Here is a 19426-nt window from a genome sequence, read left to right as displayed (position 1 = left end):
CAGGGGCCTTCCTGTGCAGACATGGCCTCTTAAAGCAAGGAGCCAACCTTGAATTTAAGATCCAGATCTCAAGCCATGATTCAGCGAGTCTGGTTCCAGATGGTTGGCTTAACCCTTTCTCTAGCAAAATCATACAGAACTTTTTAAACATAGTTTCAGGATGTAAATTCCAGTGTGAAATATGTCCTCTGAGACACACAGTCACATGCATACATATATTCAAACAAGAACACACAGGCATGCATAGAGAAACATGCACATAGAAGCACGTGCACACACACTCACAGATAACTATTACGGTTTGATAGTAAAATCTGATTAGTTAGTTAGATTAGTTAGTTAGATCTTCTCAGATGATTGTGCAGCCTTTTTGGTTTCCTTTGCCTCATCTAGAAAGGGAAATTGTAGGTCTTTATTTCTGACTTTATGCTACCTCTCAGCTATCTTATCTGTAAATTATGGGAATGCGGTTGCTTCTCTCCACACTGGGGATATGAGGCCATGGTCAATAATTAATGTTGTGAAGTGCACAGAAATATTAAAACAACAAGGAGTCTGGTGGCACCTTAAAGACTAACAGATTTATTTGGGCATAAGCTTTCGTGAGTAAAAACCTCACTTCTTCGGATGCATAGAGTGAAAGTTACAGATGCAGGCATTATATACTGACACATGGAGAGCAGGGAGTTACTTCACAAGTGGAGAACCAGTGTTGACAGGGCCAATTCAATCAGGGTGGATGTAGTCTACTCCCAATAATAGATGAGGAGGTGTCAATTCCAGGAGAGGAAAAGCTGCTTCTGTAGTGAGCCAGCCACTCCCAGTCCCTATTCAAGCCCAGATTAATGGTGTTGAATTTGCAAATGAATTTTAGTTCTGCTGTTTCTCTTTGAAGTCTGTTTCTGAAGTTTTTTTGTTCAATGATAGTGACTTTTAAATCTGTAATAGAATGACAAGGGAGATTGAAGTGTTCACTTACTGGCTTATGTATGTTACCATTCCTGATGTCCGATTTGTGTCCATTTATTCTTTTGTGGAGGGACTGTCCCGTTTGGCCAATGTACATGGCAGAGGGGCATTGCTGGCACATGATGGCATATATGACATTAGAGGATGTGCAGGTGAATGAGCCCCTGATGGTGTGGCTGATGTGGTTGGGTCCTCTGATGCTGTTGCCAGAGTAGATATGGGGACAGAGTAGGCAATGAGGTTTGCTACAGGGATAGGTTCCTGGGTTGGTGTTTCTGTGGTGTGGTGTGTAGTTGCTGGTGAGTATTTGCTTCAGGTTGGGGGGTTGTCTGTAAGCGAGGACTGGCCTGCCTCCCAAGGTCTGTGAGAGTGAGGGATCATTTTCTAGGATAGGTTGTAGATCGTGGATAATGCGCTGGAGAGGTTTTAGCTGGGGGCTGTATGTGATGGCCAGTGGTGTTCTGTTATTGTCCTTGTTGGGCCTGTCCTGCAGTAGGTGATTTCTGGGTACCCGTCTTGCTCTGTCAATCTGTTTCCTCACTTCCCCAGGTGGGTATTGTAGTTTTACGAATGCTTGATAAAGATCTTGTAGGTGTTTGTCTCTGTCTGAGGGGTTGGAGCAAATTCGGTTGTATCTTAGGGCTTGGCTGTAGACAATGGATCGTGTGATGTGTCTTGGATGGAAGCTGGAGGCATGTAGGTACGTATAGCGGTCAGTAGGTTTCCGGTATAGGGTGGTGTTTATGTGACCATCAATTATTTGTACTGTAGTGTCCAGGAAGTGGATCTCTTGTGTGGACTGGTCCAGGCTGAGGTTGATGGTGGGGTGGAAATTGTTGAAGTCCAGGTGGAATTCTTCAAGGGCCTCCTTTCCGTGGGTCCATATGATGAAGATGTCATCAATATAGCGCAAGTAGAGGAGGGGCATTAGGGGACGAGAGCTGAGGAAGCGTTGTTCTAAGTCAGCCATAAAAATGTTGGCATACTGTGGGGCCATGCGAGTACCCATAGCAGTGCCACTGACTTGAAGGTATAAGTTGTCCCCAAATCTGAAGTGGTTGTGGGTGAGGACAAAGTCACAAAGCTCAGCCACCAGGCTTGCTGTGGCCTCATCAGGGATACTGTTCCTGACAGCTTGTAGTCCATCCTCATGTGGAATATTGGTATAAAGTGCTTCTACATCCATGGTGGCCAGGATGGTGTTTTCAGGAAGAACATCAATGCATTGTAGTTTCCTTAGGAAGTTGGTGGTGTCTCGAAGATAGCTGGGAGTGCTGGTAGCATAGGGTCTGAGGAGAGAGTCCAAATAGCCAGATAATCCTGCTGTCAGAGTGCCAATGCCTGAGATGATGGGGCGTCCAGGGTTTCCGGGTTTATGGATCTTGGGTAGCAGATAGAATACCCCTGGTCGGGGTTCTGTGGGTGTGTCCATGTAGATTTGTTCCCGTACTGTAGCTGGGAGTTTCTTGAGCAGATGGTGTAGTTTCTTTTGGTATTCCTCAGTGGGATCAGAGGATAGTGGCCTGTAGAATGTGGTCTTGGAGAGTTGCCTGGCAGCCTCCTGTTCATAATCTGACCTGTTCATTATGACTACAGCACCTCCTTTGTCAGCCCCTTTGATGATAATGTCAGAGTTGTTTCTGAGGCTGTGGATGGCATTGCGTTCTGTACGGCTGAGGTTATGGGACAAGTGATGTTGTTTGTCCACAATTTCAGCCTGTGCACGTCTGCGGAAACACTCTATGTAGAGGTCCAGTCTGTCATTTCGACCGTCAGGAGGAGTCCACGCAGAGTTCTTCTTCTTGTAGTGTTGGTAGGAGGGTTCCTGTGGGTCGGTGCACTGTTCAGTGGTGCGTTGAAAATATTCCTTGAGTCGGAGATGACGAAAGTAGGCTTCCAGATCACCGCAGAACTGTATCATGTTCGTGGGGATGGTGGGACAGAAAGAGAGTCCCCGAGATAGGACAGACTCTTCTGCTGGGCTAAGTGTGTGGTTGGAAAGATTGACAATGTTGTTAGATGAGTTGAGGGTACCATTGTTATAGCCCCCAGTGGCAGGTATTAGTTTAGATAGCTTACAGTCCTTTTTCCTCTGTAGAGAAGTGAAGTGTGCATTGTAAATGGCTTGTCTCATTTTTGTAAAGTCCAGCCACGTGGAAGTTTGTGTAGAAGGCTGGTATTGTATGAGAGTCTCCAGTTCTGAGAGCTCATTCTTGATCTTCTCCTGTCTGCTGTACAGGATGCTGATCAGGAGGTTCCTCAGTTTCTTTGAGAGTGTGTGGCACAGTCTCTCACCATACTCAGTGTAGTATGTTGATTGCAATGGATTTTGGACTGAAGGTAAAAAGTGAATATAACGTAACTGGGATATGCTTCATGCAAAAGGTCTCTTGTAAGGTATCATTACAAAGCTTATAATCTACTGAGTGTGATCATCTGATTTGTATAAATGTCCCACTCTTGTATCTAAAACTAGAAATATAAAATATAACTCTGAGGGCCTATTGTAATTATGTAAAGTGTGGGCCATTAATGATGGTTTGGAATCTTGATGACTCCCATTGTCTGCAGATGGATGTGTTTACCTGTGAGTCTTCCTGTATATGTGTGTGCTGGCAAGTGAGTAATGAAGTCTTGCAGTGACATGTGATCATGTCACCTGAACTGGAATCCATCTTTAACCTGGTGCTTTTCCAGTGAGGGGGGGTGGAAACCCAGAGGGACAAAGGGTTCCCGCCTTATGCAAAAGATATATAAAGGGGTGGAAGAGAACAAAGGGGAGAGAGGCGCCATCATGAAGAATCCCCTAGCTATCACCTGAGCTGGAACAAGAGCTGTACCAGGGGAAAGAATTGTGCCCAGGCCTGGAAGGTGTCCAGTCTGAGAAAAACTTACTGAAGCATCTCTGAGGGTGAGATTATCTGTATTTAGCTTGATTAGACATAGATTTGCGCATTTTATTTTATTTTGCTTGGTGACTTACTTTGTTCTGTCTAAAGAAGAACAGGAGTACTTGTGGCTTTGTTCTGTCTGTTACGACTTGGAACCACTTAAATCCTACTGTCTGTATTTAATAAAATCACTTTTTATTTAGTAATTTACTCAGAGTATGTATTAATACCTGGGGGAGCAAACAGCTGTGCATCTCTCTCTATCAGTGTTATAGAGGGCGAACAATTTATGAGTTTGCCCTGCATAAGCTTTATGCAGGGTAAAACGGATTTATCTGGGTTTAGACCCCATTGGGAGTTGAGCATCTGAGTGCTAAAGACAAGCACACTTCTGGGAGCTGTTTTCAGGTAAATTTGCAGCTTTGGGACAAGTGATTCAGACCCTGGGTCTGTGTTGGAGCAGACTGGAGTGGCTGGCTCAGCAAGACAGGGTGCTGGAGTCCTGAGCTGGCAGGGAAAACAGGAGCAAAGGTAGTCTTTGCACATCAGGTGGCAGCTCCCAAAGGGGTTTCTGTGATCCAACCCGTCACAATCAGTATGCACATTGACCTGCTAAACTCAGGGTTGTGAGCTCAATCCTTGAGGGGGCCATTTAGGGATCTGGGGCAAAAATCTGTGTGGGGTTGGACTAGATGACCTCCTGAGGTCCCTTCCAACCCTGATATTCTATGATACCTTCATAGCTTAATGTTTTGCACCATTTCCTTTACACACAGGAAAATATGGTCCCTGCCCAAAAGAGCATACATGTAAGGCTCCAATCCTGCAAGCGTTTATGTACATGAGCAATTTTACTTGAACACAATGGGACTACTCTGAGGAATAAAGCTGGTGTGTGTGTGTGTGTGTGTGTGTGTGTAAATGTTTGCATAGTCAGAGCATGCATTAGACAAATAATACATTGAAACAAAGAATGTACCGGCTTTTTTTCTTTCTTTCTTTCTTGAATGAATGAATAAATGAACATTGAAAGGCTTTGCAAAAGAACTGTTTCTTAAGGAATTATTTGAATAATTAATCAATATCGGAATGATAAAAATAACACATTAATAAAAATTAGTACTCTATACTAATTTTTATTTTATGTTATCCATCGAGATCACAGGATGGTACAGAAGGAGTCAACTTTAATGTTAGACAAATTTCATTGTTAACAAAGAAAGACTAGCAAAATAATAAGCTGCTTAACATTAGTCACTACTTTCAGGGCTTTGATATCGCCCTTAGGCTCTTCTCAAATATGAGGTATGATATCATTACAAAATACACATAACTGAAACCTAAAATGGTGCTTACAACTTTTAATCAACTGCAAATTGTGTATTTTTGCACTCATTTAAATTGCTATTTTAAAAAGAATCTTAAAAAATATTAATTTGAAACAGATTCCACTAGTGTACATTCAAGTATTAATTATTAAACAAAAAACAGACAGCTGCCTGGTCAATGCTATCAAGCATTTAACTTACTTTTTCGAAGATCTCATCCTGGCAAAATGAAAGGATTAAAATGGTACCAGTCAAAGAGATTTTAAACTGCCTCTTTTGGAAATGTACACTTTTGTAGTTCAATGTATTTAAAAGAAGTTTTAAAACACAAATTTACAACAAGGTGTATTTACAAACAAAACTGTTTCCGCCCGGTTTCGAACCGGGGACCTTTCGCGTGTTAGGCGAACGTGATAACCACTACACTACGGAAACTTGCCTGGTAAAGAGTTTTGAAACTGTCTCTTTTATTCATGTGCTGGAGAATCCTGCGTGTTCTAATAAGAGTTGTAATATGTGGGATCTGTATTTACAACGTTAGCGCCTGACACTGGCACATTTACTGGAAAAGCAACCCCTGCCTAGATTCACGTGGAGGACATGTGCATATGACTAGGTCTCCAGGCACTCAGTGGAGCTCCTAACACAAATATGGGTCAAACTGACGCAAAAAATGCCTGAAACACCACAGTGAAAACAGTTTGTGTGTGGGGATGTGATCGCGCTCCCCGGGCCACCGCAACAGGGCTCCACTCCACTGCGCTTCCGGGGCATGCACGGCCCCCCTGTGACTATGGATTGGCCCCTCTGGTCCAAGCACTGTACCCCCCACCCATCAGGCATGGCACCCTAGCGCCCAGCAAGGGCAGCACCCGGCCTCTCATGAGGATTGCAACAGATCATTGCAGGTGTACTGTATGTATTCCATTCCCCCCTCTCCCCCGCGAGTACGCATTGCCCCTGGGGAGTGTGTAGAATAACCCCGGGTTCCCTCCCTAAACGGGCCTGCAGCGTGCGCCCATCCGCAGCGTGCCCCATACCTCCCTACACAGACCTGCATAGGAAGCACTACAACGTTCACATCTCCACAGCGGACCTGGGGCTTTTTGACACCCACCCAGCCACAGGCGTCAATCTGCTGTCTCCGGTGCTTGGTGCAAAGACCAGGGGCAGGGCTCAACAAGGGCATAATGTTCCTTCCTTGGCATTTCCAAGGCTACCTAATTAATTGAAACAGATTCATAGTGCGGGTGGGAGGAGTTTTAATTTCGTGAGCAACATGGTGTTCTTTAGTAGGTAAGCATGATACACAGTTTGACTTTCTTTTGAGTCACACACATGCTTCCCCCCCACACACACCCCTTTGGCATAGCACCATTTATGTTTAATTTTTCGTTTTAAGATTGGATGGTTGGTGGAAGATATTCCTTCAACAACCAGAGTATATTAAAATTACTATCTGAATTCTAATAAAATATTATTCCTGTAGATTAGGTGACTCAATAGTGTTTTAGTACTGTAGTATATTAAAGGGAGCTCAGTTTTGGACTAAAATTTAAATGTTGTTAAAATAACTTTTTACAAAACCAAAAATCAGTCAAATATTGCTGTTAATTTAAAAAACAAGAACAGTAAAAGCAGGGGAGGGGAGGGGAGGGGTTAAATCAGAAAGCAAACAGTGTCCCCCCCCCCCCCCCCCGCCGTGATGTTTGTGTCTAAACAATGCAGCATTATGTTAGTAAATAGTGGAAGTTATGGCTCTGATCCTGCAATTGGATGCACATGGCTGGGCCCCAGTAGCCACCTACATAGACCCAGTTACAAAATCCTGGCCTTAATTTGTAGGTCCAAGAAAAAAAGAACATTATAGCAATATTATAGCAACAAGAGGGCAAAATTTCTCATATAAAAAGCTGAAAAGAGCTATACGAAGAAAAATAAATCGGTTGTATTTATATTAGCAATAACATATACCTTTAGTGTCTTTAATCCCAAAGAATAACAAATCCCTTTACAAATTTAACAAATTGATATGCAAACTATATATAGGAATCACTTAATTCACCTCAGAAACGCAACCATCTTTGGGATGAAATTCATCCACCGTTTAACAATACCATTCAGTTTAGAGGAAGTAAAGAAGACTGCCCAGTTAAAACTATATTGGGAACTGCAAAATGCAATTGCCTGGGTTGGAATTTGTCTTGGACACAATGGTTAACATCTTGACTCTTACAAAAAGTGTCTTAGACTCTTTAATTACCTCAAATCATCAAGACCTCATATCCCATATATTAAATTAAGGTGCTAGGACCTGCCTTAGGCAAAAGCAAAATAGGCATCTACTGAGACTTGTGTATAGAACTAATTCAGTACTCTGTGGATCTGTCCAGCCACCCTTTCAAGCAACAGAATAAGGAGAGATTCCCCACCATTGTCCAGAGCAAAGTTTGGGTCTGCCCACATGCTGATGGCAGGCTTGCCAGTTTCAAGGTGCTGCCTGCCCTAGAGGCATGTTAGAAGATTTCATTACTGACTCAGAGGGAAAAGTCCAACCACCAGAATCAACACCATCAATTCCCAGGGGCAACTTTCAGATCCTGGGCCTCCCTAGCAGATTATTCTAATTATTTTTAAAGTATATTAATAAAATTTAAAAATAAAAACCCTACCCCAATCAAATATTTTTCCTTAAAAAGGAGGGAGCCCAAGGCATGTTGTTATTGCTATTAGTTTTCATGTGGAATGCAATGAGGCACTCAGCTACTACAGTGACAGGTAGCAAGTTAAATCATGGGGCTCTAAGCCAGCTCCTCCAACAGTCAGGGAGTTTCCCATGTAAGTAGTGAACAGGCTGGACTTTTCTTAGCTTGATAAGGGCTGAGGGGGTGTCTTAGCAACAAGGGCACTACTCCTGTATGTGTTTTTGTCACAATAGGAGGAGATTATCACATGAAGGGGAAGTTGCTGGCCCCCACCACTCCCCAGTGGCCTGAGTGGGAAGTGGCAGGTGGAAAGCCACCTCCTAGGATGGGGGATCTGTTACCAGCTGTGGTTATAGACAATGGCTCAGGTCTGATCAAGGCAGGCATAGCTGGGGACAGGGAACCACGTGTCATCTACAGCAACATAACAGGCCGGCCTAAAGCCAAGTCCGTGATGCTGGGGGCAGGCCAGAAGGACCTCTACATTGGGGATGAGGCACAGGCCAAGCGGGGGATCCTCTCCATCAGGTATCAGAGAGTGGTGGGAGCTAGGCCTGGGGAAATGAGGAGAGCAGGCCAAGGAGCGGGTCCTCTCCACTTGGTCTAAAGAGGGGGACATGGAAAGTGGGTAGGGAGCAGGTCAAGTGGGGGGGGTCCTCTTTGTTAGGTACCGGGTAGGAAAGGAGATGATGGGGGCCCTGCCCAAGGTGGAGAGGTGGGTTGGTTTAGTGAAGAAACCAACAGGTACTGAGGAGGGAGGAGGAGCCATCTCTGCTCACAGAGGAGAAGCATGCCAAGCAGGGTTGGGGAGACCCTGCCATCAGGTACCATTAGCCTTGTGGGAGGGAAGGTTGTGAAGCAGCAGTTAAGTGGATGCAGGGTGAGCTGGGACAGGAAAGCTGGCATCTGAACAAGGAGGGAGCATTGTCCCAGACAGCAGTCTCCTTTGCAGGCCTCTCCTCATGGAGAGAGTGTGGTACAGAATGGAGGAAGAGTTTTCCTCTGTGCCAGTCACTTAAATGTTTGATCATGGAAGGGGCTGCAGAAGGAAATTGTCAAGGAATCTGCAGGGCCTTTTCCAAATGAAAGGCTGTTGCTATTGGCTTTTGCTTTGCACAGACTAATACAGATATCCCAAAGATAAACCCGAGTCAAGGCCAAACAAGGTCAAAAAGTGGGAGGGAGAGCAAAACAAGGAAGAAAGAGTAGAGACTAACAGAGGAGACTGGAAGTGTGGAAAAGAAAGGAAGGGGGCCACAGAAGCAAAGAGAGAGAGGGTAGAGACAGAAAAAGATGCATCTCAAATTCTGTGCAGTTCGACTGCAGCAGCTTTATGCACTTTTGCAGCCAGTGTGAAGGTTTCCAAAAGGCATGGGGAAGTGCGCAAAACAATCTCTTCTGATATGTAGCTACATTAGTGCATTTGGGTATGAAAGCGACATTGCAAACACCTATTATGCTTGAAACACACCTCATATCCACACACAAAAGCAGTTGCAGGAGTGCACTGCTGCGCAGTTGTACTTCCCGAGCACCATTGTATCCTGCATCACCCTGCCCTATTGCACTGATAATGTAGACAGAAAATGCTGTAATTGCAGCTGCACCTTTTCATAGGCCTAGACTGCAGCTACACACAATAAGAGCTACTGCTCTTGTAATCTCTTTAGCCGTTGCAATGAACAGTGTTTCTTGTATTTCAAACTATATTCCTGTGATAAATTACTGACGCTTCTATTATTTTTACACATTAGAGTTTTCTGTTTAATAAGGTGCGATGCATGCAATTTTCAAGGTTTTCTTGTTTAAAAAAATAGAGAAGCTTCCATAGAGCATGTGCTACTTTGTATATTGAAATACACTGACTTATACAGTTGTAGTTTTCTTTTAAATGGTGTAGCACTTCTCCAGTTATGGATAACTCCTACAAAACACTGCTTTAGGGGCCTGTGCTGGAAACATTGCACCCATTTTACAGTAGAAGTACAATGACTGGACGGAGTATGTGACATGCTAAACAGTTTTATATGAGCCAAGATGGCTAGTTTGTGGACACGGCACCATTACAATTTACAGCAGTTCCGCAGTTTTCTCTGATGTAGATAAAGCTATTGATTGACCATGCACCTACAAATAGGTGGGAAGGTTGTGTAGGGAGCAGTAGCAGGGAGAGGAATGAGAGGAGGGAATAGGAAAAGCTCTGGGTTAGGAGAAGAAGAATTCAGGGGATCTGGTGGAGAAAAGGAAGTACTAAAAGAAGAACAAGAAAAATTGGAGAGAATGAAAAGAAAGAACAGACTGGAAAATTGGATACAATGAAGAGTAAAAAAGGAGACAGAAAAAGGAAAGACAAATACATAGATCTCTCAGGGCTTGTCTAGATTAGCTTAACAATTAGTTCAAATTAGCAAATGTGAGTGTAAAGTGCTAAACTAAATACTCCACAGACATTTTTTTCTGGATACAAATGTTTACACTTTACTTTAGGACTTAGCCCAGGGTAAACCACAAACAACCAATTCCCTCAAATGAAAACAGTACTACAAACTCTAGTCTAGACAAACCCACAACCTCGTCAGGATTGGAATTTAAAGACAAAGGTTACTAGCACTTTAGTTTTTGGTTTTTGTAGCACTTTATGACTGCAAGGAAAATCTGAATGTGAAGACTGGGCTCTCTTTGGTGTGACCTATGCAGAAACTTGCGGTGATATAATTAAACTAGTTTTAATTAATACCTTTTGTTATTTCCATGCAATTCACATACACACACACACACACACACACACACACACTTTACGTGGAATAACAAAAGATATGAATTAAAACCTTACATTGATGGAGACTGAGTCTACACTACAGGGTTCTGCTTCTATAGTCTCGGTAATGTAGACATGGTCTGTTTGTTCTCTCACACAACCACATGCAATACACACAATAGCCAGTTGAACCCTTCGTCTACATGGTGCTAGTTTCTTGGCAGACTCTATTAGGCTTTGTTTTAGGTGCGGCCTCTTAAATGACTCTTACCACTATTTTAAGTGAAGGGAGTGTTCACACTCATCAATCTCAATGAGATTTTAATTCAACCCATAACAAGGCTTCACCCAGAGCATAACATTAGTATGAGACAAATTTCTGAGTAGACCAGCCCTTCTTGTGTCTCCAGCCAGCCAGCCTGAAACAACTTTAGAGAACTACAAACTGCTTCTTTTCAGTGTTAACACCAAGGACTGTGTAGGGCCAGATTCTCCATGCACTGCAACTTGTGCCAGTTCAAAAGGTGTGCATAATAGGTGTAACATTCTACTAAATCAGAAAAGTAACATTTTGCACCCACTTTGTATTCACTAAGCTCTGGTGTAAATGACTACACAAGATGCAGGCCAATAGAGAATCTGGTCTTCAGTTTCTGCCTACCACTGCTAATGCTAGTTCAGTTCCACTGGTATTAGCAATGTTGGGAGAATTTGAACTACCATAGACCACTGCCACCAGTGGTGTTTTAAACACCTAGTTATCTAGCCCTGTCCAGATCAGAATTAATCGACATGGTGCTTAAAACACTGCCAGCACCCAGTGTATGCTAAGGCTCGCAACGTTGATGGTAAATTTTTGCAAGATTTCTCTAGTGTAGACAAGGCTAATGTCTGGGACTTCCAAGAATCTTTAATCATCTTTCTCTACCCTTTATGCTCTCTATACTTGTTGAGTGCTATCAGAGAGTAAGGTAAATCTTCTAGCTACTAATCTACTGGATGAATTTTTGGCAGAAGAAATACTCCCACAATAATGTTTAATAAACATACATTATCAACAGTAAAATTAATAAATTGTAAATGATTCATATTGAACTTTTCAGTAATATTTTTAAAAAAAAGTTTAGATACTTTTTAAAATGTAGGTCCTAATCCTGCAACGTGCTACATCCCTTCTTAGATGTGCTGAGAGTTAAGGATATTCAGCAGCTCCAGGAGGCAATCACCAACTTTCTTTAGCTCAGGCTATTATTAATTTTATTTTTCAAGGAAACACTTGTGACGTAGAGTTTTATATGCAGTACACTTCATGAAATGATATACTTGGAAACACCTGACAAGGTGAACCTGGTAGATGGTGAATGCTGCCTTTTTTTTTTGTCTGCTTGAACCCCATGTAGGTATCCAGTGGAGCATGGGATTGTCACATCTTGGGCGGACATGGAGGCTGTGTGGAAGAATGTCTATGCGCAGGACCTGAAGATGAAGGCAAGTGAGCGGCCAGCACTGTTCACCGAGGCACCGCTCAACCCACTGGTCAATCGAGAACATATGACAAAGGTTCTCTTTGAGCGCTTTGAGGTACCAGCCCTTTATGTGGCCGTCCAGGCCGTACTGGCACTCTATGCGTCAGGCCTTACCACGGGCTGTGTGATGGACTCTGGTGATGGTGTTACCCACACTGTACCTATCTTTGAGGGCTACTGCTTGTCCCATGCCGTTCTCCGGCTTGACCTGGCTGGCCGTGACCTTACAGACTACCTGATGAGAATCCTTAAAGAGAGCGGTATCTCCCTGGTCAGTACAGCTGAAAGAGAGATTGTACGAGACATGAAGGAGACCTTGTGTTATGTGAGTCTGTATCCAGAGGAGGAGTTGGCTAAGAAACCAAGTGAAGTAGAGAAATCCTACAGGCTGCCTGATGGGCAGGTTGTTAAAGTCCAGAATCAAAGGTTCCGCTGCCCTGAGACCCTTTTCTGCCCATCTAATATTGGCATGGAGGCCCCAGGGATTGACAAGCTCTGCTTTAACACCATCATGAAGTGTGACATTGACCTGAGGACCAACTTTTATGCCAACATAATCCTGTCTGGCGGTTCCAGCCTCTTCCCTGGCATGGCTGAGCGCATCACCAAAGAAATAATCCGCATGGTCCCCAGTGACACTGAGGTGAAGGTCATGGCTCCCCCTGACAGGAAGCTCTCTGTTTGGATGGGGGGTTCCATCCTCGCCTCCCTCTCTGCCTTCCAGCAAATGTGGATTACCATGGCAGAGTACAGGGAAGTTGGGCCTAACATAGTGCATAGAAAATGCTTCTGAAATCCAGTTGTTTTTAAAATGATCTTACTGAAAGTGTTGTGGGAAAGAAAAGAACCTCAAATTATAGTAACCCTGAAACTCTAGGAGGCCTACGCCAGTAGTATTTGTTTGGCGAAAGACTAATAAAAATCATAACTCTGGGTGTGCTTGTTCTAGAATATATCTTTATGAATATGTGTAAAATGTTTTGGATTTCTAGTGAGAGTTATTTACACAAGGACAAAACAGTGCAGGAAACAAGTGAAGTAGATGAAATTGACAATTTTACAACATGGCTTTTGAAATCTTATACCATTATTACTGAATGTATGTATAAGTGTAATATCCCCACACTTTCTAACAGACATTTCTGTTACTAAAATGTAATGTTGAGCAGGAAATAATTGAGGGACACAGGCCATTGCAATGTTATTATGTACATATTTGGTAGATTATTTTTCTAGTGACCTAGTTGGGAGATATTCACAGAACAGAAACTCCTTTCTTTTGAGTTATGAACACAAAATAAAGAGATCCACTTTGTTTTCCTTTGGGTAGAACTAAGGTCAGACTAAGCCTGCCTCATTACAGAAAATTCTTCCTAGAATAGGGTAGAGCACTCTGGCCATGTGGATTTGATGCCCATGTTGAAGAGACAATAGCCTCTCTGGCCATAGGGATGTGGTGCCATCCCAGTGTGTGGGTTTTGTGAGACAGAACAGGTTTCCTGGCCATGTGACTTTTGTGCCTATGGCACAGGTGAGGGAACAACATTACAAGCTGGTCACCTTATATTCTGCTGCTAGAACTGGGACAGACTACAGAAAGAAAAGAAAATCTTAGGCCCCGTGGTTTGTTTGTGGGCGGAGTCAGGCATCTCCAATCTCCCGCTAGTGATTCCATTCCGCCTCCGTGCCCCGCAGAGCCAATGGGAATAGAGGGGACTCCCGCTAGCCAATCCATGCGCGGGGGCGGGACGGTGGAAGGTATATAAGATGCGCGGCAAGGCGGGCTCGAACGCTGCGGCGGCACGGGGGGGCTCAGTTTTTCTAACCCTAAGCGGACCGTGGCCCCTCCCCGCCGCAGCCGTCCGCTGTTTTACTCGCTGACTTTCAGCGGACGGGGGGAGCGGGCGGAGACACCAACCAAAAAACGTCAGCGAGGGGCCCTCCCCTCCCACGCCGACCTGGGCCGGTGGTGGGGCCCGCCAGAGAAGTCCCCGCCGCCCCGCCCTGGTGAGGCCGCGGTCAGCCGGCTCGCGCCACTGCTGCCGCGAAGAGTTCGTCTCTGTCAGCCTCGGGGGCGGCCGGGGTGGAAGGGCGGGTCCCGGGCGGGTCGGCCGGGAGAGCAAACGTGAGTGGCGGCCCCTGCGCAACCGCCCTCCCCTGAGCTGTGGGGCCCGCGGTCGGGGCCGCTCTCAGACACGCCGAGCCGGGGGCGGAGGAGGCGGGGCGGCCAGTGCTGAGGATGGTCCGTCGCCAGCAGCCGCCGCCGTTTGGCTGCGCGCCTCAGGGGCCGCGCGAATCTGCGTCGGGCTCCGTCCGCCCTGGGGAGGCTGCGCCGCCTGCAGCCAACGAGTGGGTTCCTGAGCCCCCGGCTCGGTTACCGCCGGGCCCTGCTCCGTGACCCTCCCCGCCCCCCCAACACTCGCGTCTGGGGGCCCTGCTCCGTGACCCCCACCCCCCCAAACACTCGCGTCTGGGGGCCCTGCTCCGTGACCCCCACCCCCCCAAACACTCGCGTCTGGGGGCCCTGCTCCGTGACCCCCACCCCCCCAAACACTCGCGTCTGGGGGCCCTGCTCCGTGACCCCCACCCCCCCAAACACTCATGTCTTGGGCCCCGCTCTGTGACCCTGTCCCACCAAATACATGAGCCCGGGACCCCCTATGTGTCTCCCCCAAGCATGCTGGGGGCCCTGCTCCCTAACCCCCCCAAACCTGCCTCTGGGGCCCTGCTCCGTGACCCCCGCCCCCCCAACACTCGCGTCTGGGGCCCCTGCTCCGTGACCCTCCCCACCCCCCAACACTCGCGTCTGGGGCCCCTGCTCCGTGACCCTCCCCACCCCCCAACCACTCGCGTCTGGGGCCCCTGCTCCGTGACACCCCCCCCCCCAACACTCGCGTCTGGGGGCCCTGCTCCGTGACCTTCCCCACCCCCCAACACTCGCGTCTGGGGCCCCTGCTCCGTGACCCTCCCCACCCCCCCAACCACTCGCGTCTGGGGCCCCTGCTCTGTGACCCTCCCCACCCCCCAACCACTCTTGTCTGGGGGCCCTGCTCCGTGACCCCCCCCAACACTCGCGTCTGGGGGCCCTGCTCTGTGACCCCCACCCCCCCCAACACTCGCGTCTGGGGGCCCTGCTCCGTGACCCCCGCCCCCCAAACACTCGCGTCTGGGGGCCCTGCTCCGTGACCCCCACCCCCCCAAACACTCATGTCTTGGGCCCCGCTCTGTGACCCTGTCCCACCAAATACATGAGCCCGGGACCCCCTATGTGTCTCCCCCAAGCATGCTGGGGGCCCTGCTCCCTAACCCCCCCAAACCTGCCTCTGGGGTCCTGCTCTGTGACCCCCCCACTTCTCCCAGGGTCCTGCTCTGGGACCCCAACACAAGTACAGGGTCCTGCTCTGAGGCCCCCCCCCCCAAACTAGGGTTACCATATTTGAACTTGCAAAAAAGAGGACACTCTGCGGGGGTAGCCCTGCCCCCTAGCCACTCCCTCCCACTTCCTGCCCCCTGCTGCCCCCCACAGAACCCACAACCCCCCCCGCTCCTTGTCCCTGGATCACCCCCTCCCAAGACCCTTGTCCTAATTGCCCCCGGGACCCCACCCCCTATCTAAGCCTCCCTTCTTGTCCCCGACTGCCCCCTCCTGAGACTCCCCCCCACCCTAACTGCCTGTGGTTGGATCACAGAAACCCCCTTGGAAGCTGCCACCCGATGTGCAAAGACTACCCCTGCTCCTGTTTTCCCTGCCAGCTCAGGACTCCAGCACCCTGTCTTGCTGAGCCAGACACTCCCGTCTGTCTCCAGGCACAGATCCAGGGTTTGAATCACTTGTCCCAAAGCTGCAAGTTTACCTGAAAACAGCTCACAGAAGTGTGCTTGTCTTTAGCACTCAGATGCCCAACTCCCAGTGGGGTCTAAACCCAAATAAATCCGTTTTACCCTGTATAAAGCTTATGCAGGGCAAACTCATAAATTGTTCGCCCTCTGTAACACTGATAGAGAGATATGCACAGCTGTTTGCTCCCCCAGGTATTAATACATACTGAGTAAATTACTAAATAAAAAGTGATTTTATTAAATACAGACAGTAGGATTTAAGTGGTTCCAAGTAGTAACAGACAGAACAAAGTAAGTCACCAAGCAAAATAAAACAAAATGCGCAAATCTATGTCTAATCAAACTAAATACAGATAATCTCACCCTCAGAGATGTTTCAGTAAGTTTTTCTCAGACTGGACACCTTCCAGGCCTGGGCACAATTCTTTCCCCTGGTACAGCTCTTGTTGTAGCTCAGGTGATAGCTAGGGGATTCTTCATGATGGCTCCTTCCCCCCTTGTTCTCTTCCACCCCTTTATATAGCTTTTGCATAAGGCGGGAACCCTTTGTCCCTCTGGGTTTCCACCCCCCCTCACTGGAAAAGCACCAGGTTAAAGATGGATTCCAGTTCAGGTGACATGATCACATGTCACGGCAAGACTTCATTACTCACTTGCCAGCACACATATATACAGGAAGACTCACAGGTAAATACAGCCATCTGCAGACAATGGGAGTCATCAAGATTCCAAACCATCCTTAATGGCCCACACTTTACATAATTACAATAGGCCCTCAGAGCTGTTTTATATTTCTAGATTTTAGAGACAAGAGTGGTACATTTCTACAAATAGGATGATCACACTCAGTAGATTATGAGCTTTGTAATGATACCTTACAAGAGACCTTTTGCATGAAGCATATCCCAGTTACATTATATTCACTTATATTTTTATAAAACCGTATAGACTGCACATCACACTGCCCCCCTAGGATCCCGCTCCCTACCTGTCCCCTGACTGTTCTGACTCCTATCCACACCCCCGCCAGATCCCCGGGACTCCCACACCTATCCAACTGCTCCCTGTTCCTGAATGCCCCCCCCAACCCATTTAATCCCCTGCTCCCTATCCCTTGACTGCCCCAACCCCTCTCCACACCCCTGCCCCCTGACAGCCCCCGCAGAACCCCTGCCCCATCTAACATCCTCCCCCGTTCCCTGCCTCGACCTATCCAACCCCTCCCCCCCCAGTCCCTGTCCCCTGACTGCCTCCCGGGATCTCATGCCCCTTCTCCAACTCCCCGGCTTCTCCACACCCCTGTCCCCTGACAGCACCCCCAGAACCCCTGACCCATCTAACCCCCTCCCCCGGTCCCTGCCCCAACCTATCCAACACCCCCCCCCCCCGGTCCCTGTCCCCTGACTGCCTCCCGGGATCTCATGCCCCTTCTCCAACTCCCCGGCCCCCACAACTATGAAAGCTAAAAACTTGCCTTTAAAAAAAAGCTGAGATTGTCACATAATCCCATAACTTCAGAAGCTGGGACTTTGAGAAAAACACCAAACATAGCAAGACTGGCAATAAAATTGTGATTAGTGGCAAAACTGCATTATCTGTGCTCTTATATGCTGCCAATCACAGTGCTCCTTCAGCTCCTTTATGCTAGAATTCATTCATTTGTAAAGCAAAGTCTAGGTTGGTGTTTTGCATTTATCATAGCACTTGTTCATTAGAGATAGATTGTGCCCTTAGGCATAGCTGTGAATAAGGGTCTTTGCATTAAAAAACTGCACCATCCCAGGAACATCCCAGGGAGGAAGTGTGATTCAGAGAATCACAATTCCCTCACATGCATGCACTCCCCTCTTGCTCCAAGGGGAGGGGGAAAGGGAATGATTTACCTCACCTTTGCAAGGTTGCAGTTGACTTCCCCTTGTACCTTCAGCTTAGAGCAGCGTGTCTGGCTGAGCGCCCGGCGCTGCTGGCAAGGTGATCTGAATCTGCAGGGGAGGGAGGAAGTGGGGGAGGGGCTTTGGCTGCCGCTGCCAGCCCCGCCCCCTCACAGAGTGCGCAGCCCCCCTTCCCCCAGCGCTGCCTGCGTGGTGATCTGAGGCTGCAGGGGAGGGGGGGAGCCAGGGAGGGGCTTTGGCTGCCGGAGAGGCCCCAATCCGAGCGTCTCAGTCCGGCCCGGCCCCTGTCAGCCACTTTTCAGTCTTTAAATAGCCGTCCGGGGGGAAATCCCGGACATTTTTAGATGTTTACAAATTCCCCCCGGACGGCTATTTAAAGACCAAAAAGCAGGAGGTGTCCGGGGAAATCCAGACATATGGTAACCCTACCCCAAACACCTATGATCTGTTACTCTTCCCTTCTGGCTTCCTCCCACCAGGCACATAGGGCTATACTCTGTGACTCTCCATGCTTGGTAGTGTGTGAGTATGGCAAGAAGGGTCACAGGTTGGCTCTGTGTGTGTAGTTGGGGGAGTTGGGTGAGTAGCAGGGTCAAAGCGTAGTAAAGAGGTTGTTCAGAGAAGGGAGACTCACAGAGACCCAATTTCATTATCTGTGGACTTGCTGGATCCAAGAGGAGGTCTGCAGGTAGAAACAAAAGTAGGGATTCTGGGGCCTTGAATGTTCAGTGTCTCTTAGAGGAGAAGCCTCCTTTTGTCCGGGAATAAAAAAGTCAGAGTTGATTTCAGTTCACTTGCTTATCAATCTTGCCATGTATATTTAAACAAAATTTTTAATTATTTTTAAGTGCTACAACTCAGACATACACCCAGTGATACTCAGACTCAGGTATTAAAACACTGATTTAATTATTAAGCAATCTAAATTATTAATCTATCAGGATGCTTTTACCATGTTATTAACCAGTTGTGGTTGATGATAAAATAATACTTGGTCAGTCATTTTGCTGTGAGAATCTCTCTATAAATATGAATATATAGTACTATTGTAAATGAAACAATGAATTCACACTACTGTGGCTCTTTTGATCGCTAATCTGGCTCCTGAATCACTGAGGTCTAAGTATCACTGACATGGAGGCTAATTGTGGGAGAAACGCAACAATCCTGACTATACAAGCACAAAAGAAAATTGTCTGCAAATAATGTCCTGGGTTGTGCAATGGGAGGCATGATAAGGAGGGTGTAGGAGAAAGTTCAGGCTTGTCTTCTAATTTACCTCTTTCTGTTACAGAGCCTGGGTTTTGCTTAGGCAGGGTACGTCTACACTTCAAGCAGTGTGGCAGCTGTGCTGCTGTAGTTTAGACACTACAGTGACAGAAGGAGCTTTGCTGTCGCTCTAGTAAATCCATCCCCTTGAGAGGGGGTAGCTATGTCAAAGGAAGAATTCTTTTGTCAGCCTCACGATGTCTGCACTGGGGCTTAGATTGGTTTAACTACATCTCATGTTTACGCTA

At 46.9% G+C, this 19426-nt stretch overlaps 1 protein-coding gene and 1 non-coding gene across 8 annotated transcripts; one reads left to right on the top strand and one right to left on the bottom strand.

The window, feature by feature from the left end:
• Window positions 1-1539: 1539 nt before the first annotated feature.
• On the top strand, window positions 1540-12970 carry ACTRT3 (actin related protein T3). 7 transcript variants are annotated; one of them, XM_054040647.1, is made up of 3 exons: window positions 1540-1561; window positions 8238-8421; window positions 12052-12970. In XM_054040647.1, exons 1-3 carry the CDS (start codon window positions 1540-1542, stop codon window positions 12968-12970), a joined length of 1125 nt encoding a protein of 374 aa, XP_053896622.1. The 7 variants fall into 7 exon arrangements, with proteins under 7 accessions (XP_053896622.1, XP_053896628.1, XP_053896629.1 ...); XM_054040653.1 differs by lacking the exon at window positions 1540-1561 and adding an exon at window positions 8140-8158; XM_054040654.1 differs by lacking the exon at window positions 1540-1561 and adding an exon at window positions 8189-8198.
• TRNAV-AAC (transfer RNA valine (anticodon AAC)) lies at window positions 5551-5623 on the bottom strand. The gene has a single exon. It is a non-coding gene; the product is annotated as a tRNA-Val (tRNA).
• Window positions 12971-19426: the final 6456 nt, after the last annotated feature.

This window comes from Malaclemys terrapin, chromosome 9 (genome assembly GCF_027887155.1).
Source record: "Malaclemys terrapin pileata isolate rMalTer1 chromosome 9, rMalTer1.hap1, whole genome shotgun sequence".
Lineage (NCBI taxonomy): Eukaryota > Metazoa > Chordata > Testudines > Emydidae > Malaclemys > Malaclemys terrapin.
This window is presented reverse-complemented; position numbering and strand designations above follow the sequence as displayed.

Excerpts from the sequence above, each read along its gene's own strand:
- ACTRT3 (XM_054040647.1), top strand. The coding sequence starts at position 1,540 with ATGCTTGATAAAGATCTTGTAG. Across the intron at positions 1,562-8,237 it reads GCTTGATAAAGATCTTGTAG|CTGTGGTTATAGACAATGGC; the intron begins GTGTTTGTCTCT and ends ATCTGTTACCAG. Across the intron at positions 8,422-12,051 it reads CGGGGGATCCTCTCCATCAG|GTATCCAGTGGAGCATGGGA; the intron begins GTATCAGAGAGT and ends AACCCCATGTAG.